The following is a 12361-nucleotide window of genomic DNA, read 5'->3' as shown; positions in this document are numbered from 1 at the left end:
TTTAGTGCATCTAAAATTAAAGAAATTTGAAAAAAGATTTCCTGTTATTTTATGGGTCCTAATGCATATCTGTGGGAGTGGCCTACAAAAAAACGGTGTTGTTGCAGACTTTTTTTTATCCTCTTGATGCTTCATGGCCATTACGTATACTAATGGAGGTTGAGAGCAAATAAAAAATGGGTTACAGAATTTTGACAAAATCTTTATGGGGATCCTTCACAAGTTTGCATATACTTCGACTTAATGTTCACTTAACTTCTTTTATACTAGAAAAGCATACAGCAGTATAAAAATATATTTGTAATAATAATAATTCCTTTATTTATATAGCACACACAGATTCCGCAGCGCTGCAAAGAGCTTACCAAATTGGTCTTGTTTGTACCTATTAAACATCCACCAGGGCTTTAAATACAACGTCTACAATGCTCCAACGTCCGCAACCCAAGCTCCCTCTTTATTCGGAAAGTTCCTCTTCCACTTTGTCAAAAAAGCAAGGAGCAGAGTGTTTCTGTGATATGATGATGGGGACTTACTGTTCCATTTCATTACCTCCTCTCTTCTTCATCTCTGTTGATCAAAAGTCAGAGAAAGTTGTTTTGGATGTGTGTGTAGTTTCCAAGAGAGCAACGGGGGAGTGAAATTCCGATACTTGTGCAGATCTGATATTTCAGCATGTTAGTAGCTTGTTATTATTATTTATTCAATTAATCCACAATGACATCAAATAATAAACCTTGTTAAACAGTCACTGGGTTGTAGCAGTTGGGAGTATGTGATAGTAAGTGTGCAGTCACAGCACTGCTGCCACTTTCTGCCTTTGGATGTACCTGTTTAACAAGAATGGAAAAACTTATTTTTAACATTTTTATAAATTTTCTGAAGAAATGACATGAGAATGACATGAAGTGTGAAGTTGTGAGAAAAGATGCCAAAGAATTGTTGTGTGATAGAAAATGTAAGTATTGACTTGAATGGTTTTGTCCGGTGTGGTGACAAGTCAGTTCATACTGTAATGACAGAGGCAAGTGCAACGTTACACAAAGCAACCAGCAGGGGGCAACAAAGAATCTGGCATTTCTACAATTATCTTGGTTGGCATATTGACCAATCTAAGCCATGTAAGGTGTAATATGCTAATTAAATTTAAATATTCATGAGAAAAAAATTGTTCTTCATAACTAAACATTTAAATAGATTTAGATTAAGCGGCAGCATTGATTTTATTACTGGTTTTTAATAAGGAATGTTGTGAATGGGTGATGTCATGAGTTACCTACTGTAGTATTATAAATACCGCATTGTATGATTCCATTAGGTAAGTTCCAAGTATTTTTAAAAAAGTTGTACAGATTTTTGAGCTAACCATTACCGTCATATTCACCAGCAGGGGAGTAGAGTTTATTCTCTGAAATGTGTTACTTTTTAAAATATCACTGGATTCCAAAGATAAATCCGATGCACTGCAAATTTTGCTGAGTGGGGGTCAAAAAAGTCACAAATTCACCAGAAAGTCACAAAAAGAAGTGCAAAAAACAGAGAAAAGAATGTGATAAATCCCCCCTTAAAGGGCTTGGCCATTTTACCTTATGTTTTTTGTAATGTGTTTGTAAGTGTGGGAAACAAGCTATTAGATAATTTACCAATAAACATCTATTAATAATTCTGCTCTGCTTTCTTGATATGTAAAATGAAGCCTCCTGTCTTTTACCTCATCGCCAAGACATTCCTGACCGTGAAATGGCTGCATATGGAGGGTCATGTGATCTCTATCTGTGCATGAACAATTGCTCTGCCCAGACCTTACTATTCATGAATATAAGACAGGGCGATTGTTCATGGACAGATAAAGATCACATGACCCTTCATCTGCAACCAGTTTATGGACAGGAATTTCTGGCTTATAAGGTAAAAGACAGGAGGCTTCACTTTACATTTCAAGAAAGCAGAGCAGAATATTGATAGATGTATATTAATAAATTACCTAATATCTTAATACCCCTAATACATGAGGTAAAAATGCCAACCCCATCAATGTTTAAGTAGCAACTATATTATTCCATGTTGCTGGGCAACACACAATAAAAAAGTTGCTGTTGCTAAGATGTACTTGACCATTCCATAGTTTCATATTATTTATACATGTATAAGAGCTGAATTAGGTTTACCTGCTGAAAAATCACTGTTAGGCTATATGCACACGAACGTATGGGGGACGTATATACGGCCGCCGTATATATGGCCGATATACGTCCCCCATACACTTCTATGGGCGCACGGCACCCTACGGGAGCGGTACGGTGCAGCACACGTGCGGCACCGTACCGTTCCGTACCCGGGAAAAAGATAGGACCTGTCCTATCTTTTCCCGTAATACGGCGCCGTGCGCCATAGGTTGCTATGGAGAGGGGCGGGGGTGAGCTGCGCTCACCTCCTCCTCCTCTCCCCGTACACTGCCGTTGTCCGCTACGGTACGGTACGGGCGGGCAACGGCAGTGTGAATATAGCCTTAGGGTGCGTTCACAAGTTCAGTTTTACAGAGGCAGTTGTTGAAGCCGAGAGGTGCTGCTCCTCCTCTTTTATCTTAACATCTTAATGTGATGCTGATTAAATACTCATGTAGAAGAGCTGAATTCATTATTCATATAGTATCTAATACAAAATTCATTCAATAACTTATGGATCACCTTCTCCTAAAAAATAGGGACACCGTATTTAGTATGGTACTGACTATAATATTGCATAATGGCAGATTTCAACGTTAAAATAAAAAAAATCTCTTGTTTACTTTTATGTAGGAGGGTAGCAATATATAAGCACAAATATAAATCCAAAGTATTTCATGTTGTAAAAGCCAAATAAGAATGGCAGGTACAGACTCACTATTTATGGTGTGCAGGCCTCCAGATTCTTGGAACCACTTAATATTGAAGAATCAGACTGTATAAAACAAAAATAGGTCAAAAAGCATGTGTTCATTCAATGACTTGTTTAACCAATATCATTGATCCACTATATTACCTGATAGGGGGCAATGGAGTCACACAATACTTGCCATCTACCTCTACAATATGAACATATCTTACAAATACACAATAGTGCATATTTTCAATTCATCTACAGATTACTGCAATTTTAGTACAAATTCATAGTAAAGTAGGCTGAGGTGTAGCTTCTGCATGGAAGTTGTCCATTCATTTAGGATATGTTCATGTGTTGTCTTTAGGCAAGGTACAAACAATGCTTTCTCAATATAACAGTAAAGTACATTTCACCAGTAAGTGTTGTTAATCATATAACATGAAAAGTTTGAGAGATTAGAAGAAAAACTATCTCTTAACTAGGTGCCAAAATATAAAGGACAAAAACACAAATGACAAAGAAATAATAAACATGTTTCTAATTAATTGTTATAAATATCTGTGTATTAGTATTTATTGTATAAACTTATGGTAAAGTGTGTCACCTGCAAGAAGTAATTCATCTACTAATGTATACAACAAAGTGATGTTTGTGCATTTCTAGAGAAAAATTAAATTATTTTAATTTTTTTCTTATATGGTATTCCGCTACATCCATGTACATTTCTTGCAGTATTTAAGTATCACTGGTCATTGATGAGATGTGGAGATTATGCTAAACAGCAAAGCCCCATTTAAATGATAGATAAGTAGCTTCTCACAGCAATCTGGTATATTTGTTAAATATTGTTCTGCAACAAAGGGTTTGGTCCATGCTCTTAGTTCCCATAGGCAGCGAAATCACTTTGGTAAACTCAAAAACCTTCAAGTACAACAAAAGAAACCAGTCCCCAAACCCAATTCTATCAGCTCCCTTTTCAGTGTCAATAAGTAAACAGACAGAGCACAAGTAAGTTCATCAAATATAATCTAGGACTTAACTGGAAATGCATGGGGGATACTTTCAAGTTGAGAAATCTGGTTTGGATCTGTGCATTGTTTGAAGCCTAGGAGACCCTAAGAAGCTGCTTAACATCTCCCCATTTCTATATTGTAAATATTAACATGCATTTGAAAAGGAGGGCTAGTCTATTTTACTTTCAGCTGGAGTTAAAGGATAGACCTTGGGCTCACAATATGCTCACACCTGCATTGAAAACATACAGAATGAAAACCAATATTGTGTTAGCCACTTTTATGCCCCTCTCCCTTGGCCATCTGAACAGGCTGCATGCTACTGAAACGAATTGTGGATTTATTGAAGGGAAATTAGCATAAATTATTACCAAACCTGTAAACGTGTGGGGTCCTGCTTTTGGGGAAAACAGGAGTCTATTGCAGTCCTTTCAAGCAGAAAGCTGAGCTTTACACATCGTGATAGAAAGACTGAATAGCTTTGGTTTGAAGAAGATTCCCATTTGCTTTGCGCATTGATATAATTGACTTATGTGTATTTTATTCCATTTTCCCAACAACAGTTGCAGCGCCTCATTTAAACGAGTCTCATGAAAGCCTTTTTTTAAATTTGTGTTGCATTTCTTTACAAAGAGATAAGTTCACTTTTAAAAGACACCCAGTACACACATTTCACATCCTATTCATTCCATTATTAAGAGCAATGAGTTGCACTGAAATGGGATTCCCAACACATAACCAAGATTATTTAAGTAAAAGCTTAAAAAAAACTAATGAAAACATTAATGGTCGGTTAGTATATATTTTACACACTCCATCAACACAATATTCAGAAAATAGTCTGTAATTCTGTTCCATTGTATACAAAACATAAATGTAAGAATCAAATATAAGATGCTGGGTAAATTATCCTGAAAAATAATAATATCTATAGTTAAATTTAAAAAAAATGAATAAGAAAAACATAATGGAAATTGTACAAATTTATTTTCATATTTACCAGCATTTTTTTTTTAAATAGCGCACAAATAAAGATATATGCACTTAAACCAAAAATAAAAAAAGAAAAGTCAATAAATAATCATCCGAATTACTGAAGTATTATTAACAATATAAATAAATTAAAACATTCAATTAGACAATCCCAGATGAAAAGTGATTGTAATTCTATGGTGAGTTAATTTATTTTAATCCTTTAGTCTTCTGATCTGCTTTTATCCATATACATGATAGTCACTGATCATTTCTATGTATGTAATACATTAACCCATCGCTACCAGGGAGCCTGCAGTGCAATTATGCATACTTCCCATGCAATATTATAAGTTCATGCTAAAGAGGAATTATTCTTTTAAAAAATACAGGCTAGGCTATCTGTAAATGAATTCTTTTTTAACTGAATTTAGAAGGTCATATTGTGTTAGTGCTCAAGTGCTTCTGTTAATATTGGGAAACGTGATTCTGCATTTCAAGTAACTAATCTGGATCACAGCAGCTATTTCAATATTAATGAAATTGTTTAATCTCCTAAATTCATCGTGTTTAAGTAACGATTTGGTGATTTATTGGTCAGCAAGGAAAACTGTCATTAACATTTTGCTTGTCCCTACATATCTTTGTTGAGCTACATCTAATTGTACAAAGCCCTCTGGGCTTAAAAATACCACACGTAAAAGATAATTTACACGCAGCAAAGACACCAAAATGTTGCAAAAGAAAACGTAAAAAAAAGAATATGTATAAAATGTATAATGATAATAATGCCATCACATAAACTATTACCAACAGTCATGTTCCTAAGTAGCTAAGGAGGTAAAAGGCCAAAATTGATGACTGAAGTTCTGTGATGAAAATCCTTATGTAACATTTTCTTGAAACTTTTAAGTATAGACAAAAGGTAAAGTCTTGCACTTAATATAATATACATATAAATTCCAACAAAGTTGGTAATCATTTCATAAATCATCACAACAACTGATTTTCTCAATAATAATTCTTAACATTAATTCATTGGAATTTCCACAATCACTGTGATAACTATGTGGCCAGTAAAATTTATATTTTCATGTTTTTTATTTGTTCAGGTTTTATTTCATATAGTATTTAACCTTTGTATTATGATTTCTAGATTTAAGATCTAGAAAATGTAATAAGTGTGTGTCTGTTTCAATGTTCTATGTGATAGACAACAACATTATAGTTCCAATATACAGATGGAATATTGTAATTGTAAATTTTAAATACATATTTACGCATTTTTTACCAATAAGTAAAAATAGTTTTTTTTTTATTGAAATGGGTGAAAATATTCATATATATATAAAAGATTCATATATATATATATATTCATAAATATTTTTACTATCAAAAAATAAATTGATCATGAAAAAAATTATTTCTCATATAACGTTAGTGCATTTTTCTCATAATTGTCAAAGTTTGCTTAATACATTAGCCGTGTCATCTTAATAAGATGTAAAATATTGTCTTTATTATTCATACTAAAAATAATAATAGTAATATTTTTAAATAAATATATACACATTATATAGTAATTATAAAACTATAATAATAATAATAATAATACATTTCACTGTTTATTGATGCCAATGACATTGGTTCCTCTAACTGGAGTTTACAAAGGTGTGCCTTGTAAAATATTGAGATATTTTCTTTACAAATGTCAAACCATTAAAAAACAGAAATGTTTATTTTACTAAAATGAATTAATATATTTTTTTCATTTTGCTATGTAGTGTTTTATTTTTTGTAAGTGGAGATTATTGTTACCTAGACGCAGATCTTTTCTAAATTCTGGTTAAGCAAACAAGTTAAAAATTAAATAAAATTTGCTGAAAAATGTTTTGAGAGTTTATTGTTCATTTATTGTTAAAAGAATCTGAAAAATTTTGGATCTTTTATCCATAAATCATTACAGGATCTTAAATGTCTGTTGGAAGTTTAACAGCAATCAACTGCTTTTAGCAGGAATAGCCAGAATTACCAGATACTTGTGATTAATATCATGGTCATCACCCTTTCCCTCTCCGAGAACCAGCAGACTCACAGACTGTCACACTGTAAGTAGAGGGAGGGTTACATAAGGCAAGCAGGGCAGATGACACAGAGACAATGATGAATTCTTCTCTTACACATGCAGAAGCGTACAGGCAAACATACTGCATTTAGCATTAAATTTGTTTTAAAATTGTCATTCCTTCTGTTTCAAATATTCTATAAAGACCTATGTATACGGCAAATTCTACCAAATTCTACCATATTATCATTAATACTGGGTAAAGAGGCAAACCCTTGCCTTTGCAATACAGACATCATTAACGCCTGTTGTTTAGCTGTAATGTGTGTCTTAAAGCCCTCACATCTGGCTGCTTAGCAGCTGTTTAGTGTACAATGTTGTTATGAGCTTGAATGATTAGGGATTATCAGCAACATCCCTTGGGATTTAGAATAGGATTGCGGAGGAATCAAATCAATTGCTCTTCCACCCCTTAGAGACCACCTTTTCTGTAATAATCTAATGGTTTACAACATGCCATGCTATTAATAAAGCTATATATTGATCGCTTTTGTCTCTGCCATGCATCTCATACTTTTATGTGTCTGTCTTAATTTAGAGGCATTTGGGTGAATACCCACTTGTTGAAGTTGGACGTGGCATTAGAATTTCCTTGTCTAAAGCAAAGTACTGTCATATAAAAAAATAATATTCTAGCAAACTCAGAAAGGCAAATCTACTCACAAATGTCCCAAAAAGTTTATTTATCCAAAGTTTACATTACTACATCATCACACAATAATACTAATAATCCAGATTACATAATTAGATGTTTTACAAAGTTTAAAGCAAATTTTGCAATAATTTTTTTCATGTCATTATTATAAAAAAAAGCACAGGATGCACAGTACAGTAATAATAAAAAGATACGATTGACACAAATTTCTCTAACTTCTTCTAGACATACATCCATACAATTACAATAATGCAACGACTGAAAAGTAAAATGAAGTAAAAGTTGGTGAATTAGTTATGTTGGCCTGAGAACAAGTGCCCTCCCACTCTTGTTAAAAAGTAAAAGCGCAGCCTTAAGTTAGCTAACAATACAAATCAGATAACAATATAGAACAAACAGAATACCACAGCCAAGCAATTTCCATGTCAAACATCCCACTGCTCAGTAGCTCCATTTGTAAGTGTGAATTGCAGACTAAGCTCCCTGCAATGCACACAGGAAGGTTGGTGCATACCTTCACACACACTGTTACTGGGTACCATCACACTTCAATTCCGGTTGCTGAGCCTTTTCACCCCTTGCCTTGTCTTCAAATGGAAATGATTTCTATTGGCCCAAGGTGTCCATGTAAATAGGTGTAAATGAAACCAGATTATTCCTTTCTTTCCCCCACGCCCCCTCCTCTCTACTCTCCTTCTCCTCTGCTCCCTCCCTCCTCCTCCTCCCAAGGCGATTGTCATATGATAGCAAAGAAGTGGCACATTAATGAAGCGCCTCTACAGGGGTCTTTTCTGTTCATGTCACCACATAAAACTATCAGATGGTTTGAGGAAGGACATGGACACAACTACTTAGCTTATCTCCCACCCAGCAAAGGAGAAATACTTTCCCCGCTTCCATTCAACTACTGCTCAGAAAAGAAGCTTATTCCTGATGCTAAGGAGAGGATCAGAGTTTATCCGAGAAGGGTCCAGGCTCGCTAGGAATTGAATTAAGATTTGAAATACTAGAAAGTGCGAGTTCTCGTGGATTTTACTTTTGGAGCAAACTGTCATTGTTGCTACCTCACGGATGCAGAGTGTCAACTTGTGACAGGAAATTTAAAGGTATGATGTGGATTTTATGTTTTCAAAAGTTATGTAGAAACTTACTAAACTGTATGTAGAATACCTATGCAAGGGCTAATAATAACAATAATTAACTAATTGAATAGTCTTTTTAATCTTGTATGTGATAATGATGTACATTATGTAATGATGTAGTTATCATATTATCTGAAAGCTGACTTGGTCACTTCTCCCACATTACATTTAGATTACCTGTGACTATACTGAAGATGCCTCGACCAGGAAGAAATACGTACAGTGATCAAAAACCCCCTTACTCATATATCTCATTGACGGCCATGGCTATTCAAAGTTCCCAGGAGAAGATGTTGCCCTTAAGTGAAATCTACAAATTCATCATGGACAGATTTCCTTACTACAGAGAGAACACTCAAAGATGGCAGAACTCTCTGAGACATAACCTGTCCTTCAATGACTGTTTCATCAAAATCCCAAGGAGACCAGATCAGCCTGGAAAGGGGAGTTTCTGGGCTCTTCATCCAAGTTGTGGTGATATGTTTGAAAATGGTAGCTTCCTGAGGCGTAGGAAGAGGTTCAAGGTAATGAAATCGGACCATCTTGCACCTACAAAGCCATCAGATGCAGCACAGTACCTTCAGCAGCAAGCAAAGCTTAGGCTTAGTGCATTGGCTGCTTCTGGTACCCATTTGCCACAGATGTCAACATATAACCTGGGGGTCTCACAAACATCCAGCTTTAAACACCCATTTGCTATTGAGAATATAATTGCCAGAGAATATAAAATGCCAGGAGGACTTGCTTTTTCCACAATGCCACCAATGTCAGCAGCCTATCCTCTTCACAACCAATTGACTACAGTTGGCAGCTCAATTGGCACTGGCTGGCCTCACATGTACAGTTCCAGCATGATAGACACTACCACACCAATATCAATGGCTAACGGTGATTACAGTGTGAGTGCATACGGAGTGCCCATCAAGCCACTTTGTCATGGAGGACAGACTTTGCCTGCTATCCCTGTTCCCATCAAACCTACACCAGCAGCTGTGCCAACACTTCCAGCACTCCCAACACATATCCCAGCAATTTTGACGAACTCTTCTCCATCACTGAGCCCAACCTCTCCACAAACAGCAACCAGCCAAAGTAGCCCTGCAACACCCAGCGAAACTCTCACCAGCCCACCCACTGTCCTACTTTCTGTAGCCGTGCACTAAACTTGACAGGCTGTGCAACTCCAAACATTTCTCCAAAGTTTACTCACTTTACTTGTTCCATTTCAAAGAAGGACTCATTCCTCCAGCAATGAGGTTACCTTTGCTTGTTAGCGTGTTAGTTCTTCATCTGATGACATGCTGTATTCTTGTTCACAAGTACACAGACATGAAAAAGGTTTTCTTACATACATTAGCAATGTCATTCTTAGAGACACTTTTGCATATTTTTCATTCAATGTGTTTCAAAACTGAAGGGCACACATTTTCAGGAAACAGGTTTCAAGAGCACATATATATATATTATCCAAAAAAAGTCATGCAATGATTATAAAATGCCTACAATATTAGAGATCTGCATTACAATATTATCTGTTTTACTAGGGACTTGGTGCATGATTGTTTTGGCCGGATTGAACTTCTTGACATACTTTGCAATGTATAAACACATACATAAAGATTTAATATGAAAACATGCTAATTAGTTTCAACCATAACACTAACATTGAAAGCGAACATAATATATGTAATCATGTAATCTGATAAGAAAGAAATGTTTACACTTATACTGCGAAATGTACATATAGAACTTAGAGAGCAAACCATTCACTGTACTTGTTGGCTGTCAATTGTGAGTATTGATCTCAAGGCACTGGAAAATGATCAGTTGATGCTACTGAATTGCTTATATATTTATTTTCAAGGGTAGGGGTTAAATCCCTAGTTTTCGTGGAATCACAGCTTTTTGGGGGGCCCTCCCGAAAGTCCAGAGAAGTATTGTAAATGTTTGTGAATATGAATGAGTATCAGATGTGTTTAATGCACTTTTTTTTTACCCACTGTTAGTTTTCACTAAGGCAATTTGCTTACAAAAAATATTTTGAAAAAAAAATCGAAAAAATGTAATGTTGCTGTGTGGTGAATTTAAGTTAATTACAAATGACCCCACTGTCATCTGAGTTGTAAAGAATTGACCACTCAGTCTCCTTGTTGTACAGAAGGCATGGCATTTGCTTATTGATGTTATTATTCACAGCATGTGTGTATGTCAGACAAAAATAAGTGTCACCGTTAAATTATGAACCTAGTCGTCCAAATAATATTTTCTCATTAAAATGTTAATTCAAAATGATGGTCTGTCTTTTTGTATTAATTTTTTTTTTACAATATTTTGTTTAATGACAGGAATTTTCTTGTATTTTGGTAGGAGTGAGTACGTCTGAATGTGTGTGCATTTTTAAGTTAGTATTTTTAATGAATTTATGTTTAGCAAAAAGTGGCTACGAGCATTTCACTTCATCGACTTAAGTGAATCAAATATAAATTGCTGTTGAAAATGTGCATATTTAATAACTTAAAGGTCCATTGAACGGGGCAAAAGTAAATTCTAACAAGCATATTAACAGGTGTGTCTGGTAATACTTATGGATTAATATATAATTAACATAACCCTCATAGCAATATTATGGGTCATAATGCACTCGATAACATTAGGATATAAATTGAATTATTGTCAAAGCAATACTAAGTGTCTACATCCAAACTGAACCTATACCTATTAAATGTAATTTTAAAAGCCAAAACAGGTTAATCAATCTAAAATACATATAAAAGAATAACAAGATGCAAGTTGACATAATTTTTTAGTAAATAGAACATAGAGCATAGTTACACGACTTTCTTATAATTCTCCAAAAACAGGTATCTGAAGCAAATAAGGATTAGTTCACCTCCAGTTGTTCCTTTGTATACGCTATATAAAATATACAGAAATACATAGAAACTAAAATAATTGTGCACATAAAGGAATTACGGTCCAAAGGCTTATAGATCAGCAATTGTATTCATCAGTTTCAATCAAATCTTAGAAAGCCCTATACTATGACATGACACCTGCAACACATTGAAATAGCTGGTGTCTGCTGTCTTATAGCTAGCAAGATGTATCCTTCTTGGATGAAATTGGTCTAATTTCATTAAAAGCTAAAACATTAAAAGCTAAAAAGCTAAAATAATTTTGGTGAAATTATTAATTAATTCTAAATATTAATTTGAAAAAGTATATTTTGCAACATTTTGACAATGTCTACGTGATGGTAAGGCTTTTATAAAACATGGTTTCATAAATTTTCAAAACAGGCCTGATATTCCTTATTGTGAAAATAAGTGAAAAAGTGGGAAAAAAAAATCAGTAACAAAACTTTTTGTTCAGTTGTAAAAGGACTTTCATTTCAGGCTTATCAACAAGTAAGCAGGTTGACTGCTGAATGAATCAACAGCTTTTTTTTTTTAATCCTCATCAGTGGCTCATTGCCAAAGTAAATATACGCTTTTAGGTATAGTAAAAAATAAAAAATAAATTTCAAAAAGTCCCCAAATCTAGCATTAGACAATTATTAGAACATTTTTATATAGCAAAATTTCTAACTTCA

The 12361-nt window shown here is 34.4% G+C and overlaps 1 protein-coding gene and 1 long non-coding RNA gene across 3 annotated transcripts; one reads left to right on the top strand and one right to left on the bottom strand.

The window, feature by feature from the left end:
• Nucleotides 1-221: 221 nt before the first annotated feature.
• LOC140127385 (uncharacterized) lies at nt 222-8273 on the bottom strand. The gene is made up of 3 exons (XR_011854977.1): nt 8142-8273; nt 2884-2940; nt 222-830 (listed from the first exon to the last, which is right to left on the bottom strand). It is a non-coding gene; the product is annotated as an uncharacterized lncRNA (long non-coding RNA).
• On the top strand, nt 6868-11061 carry FOXB1 (forkhead box B1). Of its 2 annotated transcripts, none has more exons than XM_072148009.1 (2): nt 6868-6955; nt 8942-11061. In XM_072148009.1, the coding sequence occupies exon 2, from the start codon at nt 8964-8966 to the stop codon at nt 9930-9932; it is 969 nt and encodes a 322-aa protein (XP_072004110.1). In that variant the 5' UTR covers nt 6868-6955; nt 8942-8963; the 3' UTR covers nt 9933-11061. The 2 variants fall into 2 exon arrangements, with proteins under 2 accessions (XP_072004110.1, XP_072004109.1); XM_072148008.1 differs by lacking the exon at nt 6868-6955 and adding an exon at nt 8368-8733.
• Nucleotides 11062-12361: the final 1300 nt, after the last annotated feature.

Source organism: Engystomops pustulosus, chromosome 4 (assembly GCF_040894005.1).
Source record: "Engystomops pustulosus chromosome 4, aEngPut4.maternal, whole genome shotgun sequence".
In the NCBI taxonomy this organism is placed as follows: domain Eukaryota; kingdom Metazoa; phylum Chordata; class Amphibia; order Anura; family Leptodactylidae; genus Engystomops; species Engystomops pustulosus.
The sequence above is the reverse complement of the archived record's forward strand: the minus strand, read 5'-3'. Positions and strand labels throughout refer to the sequence as shown.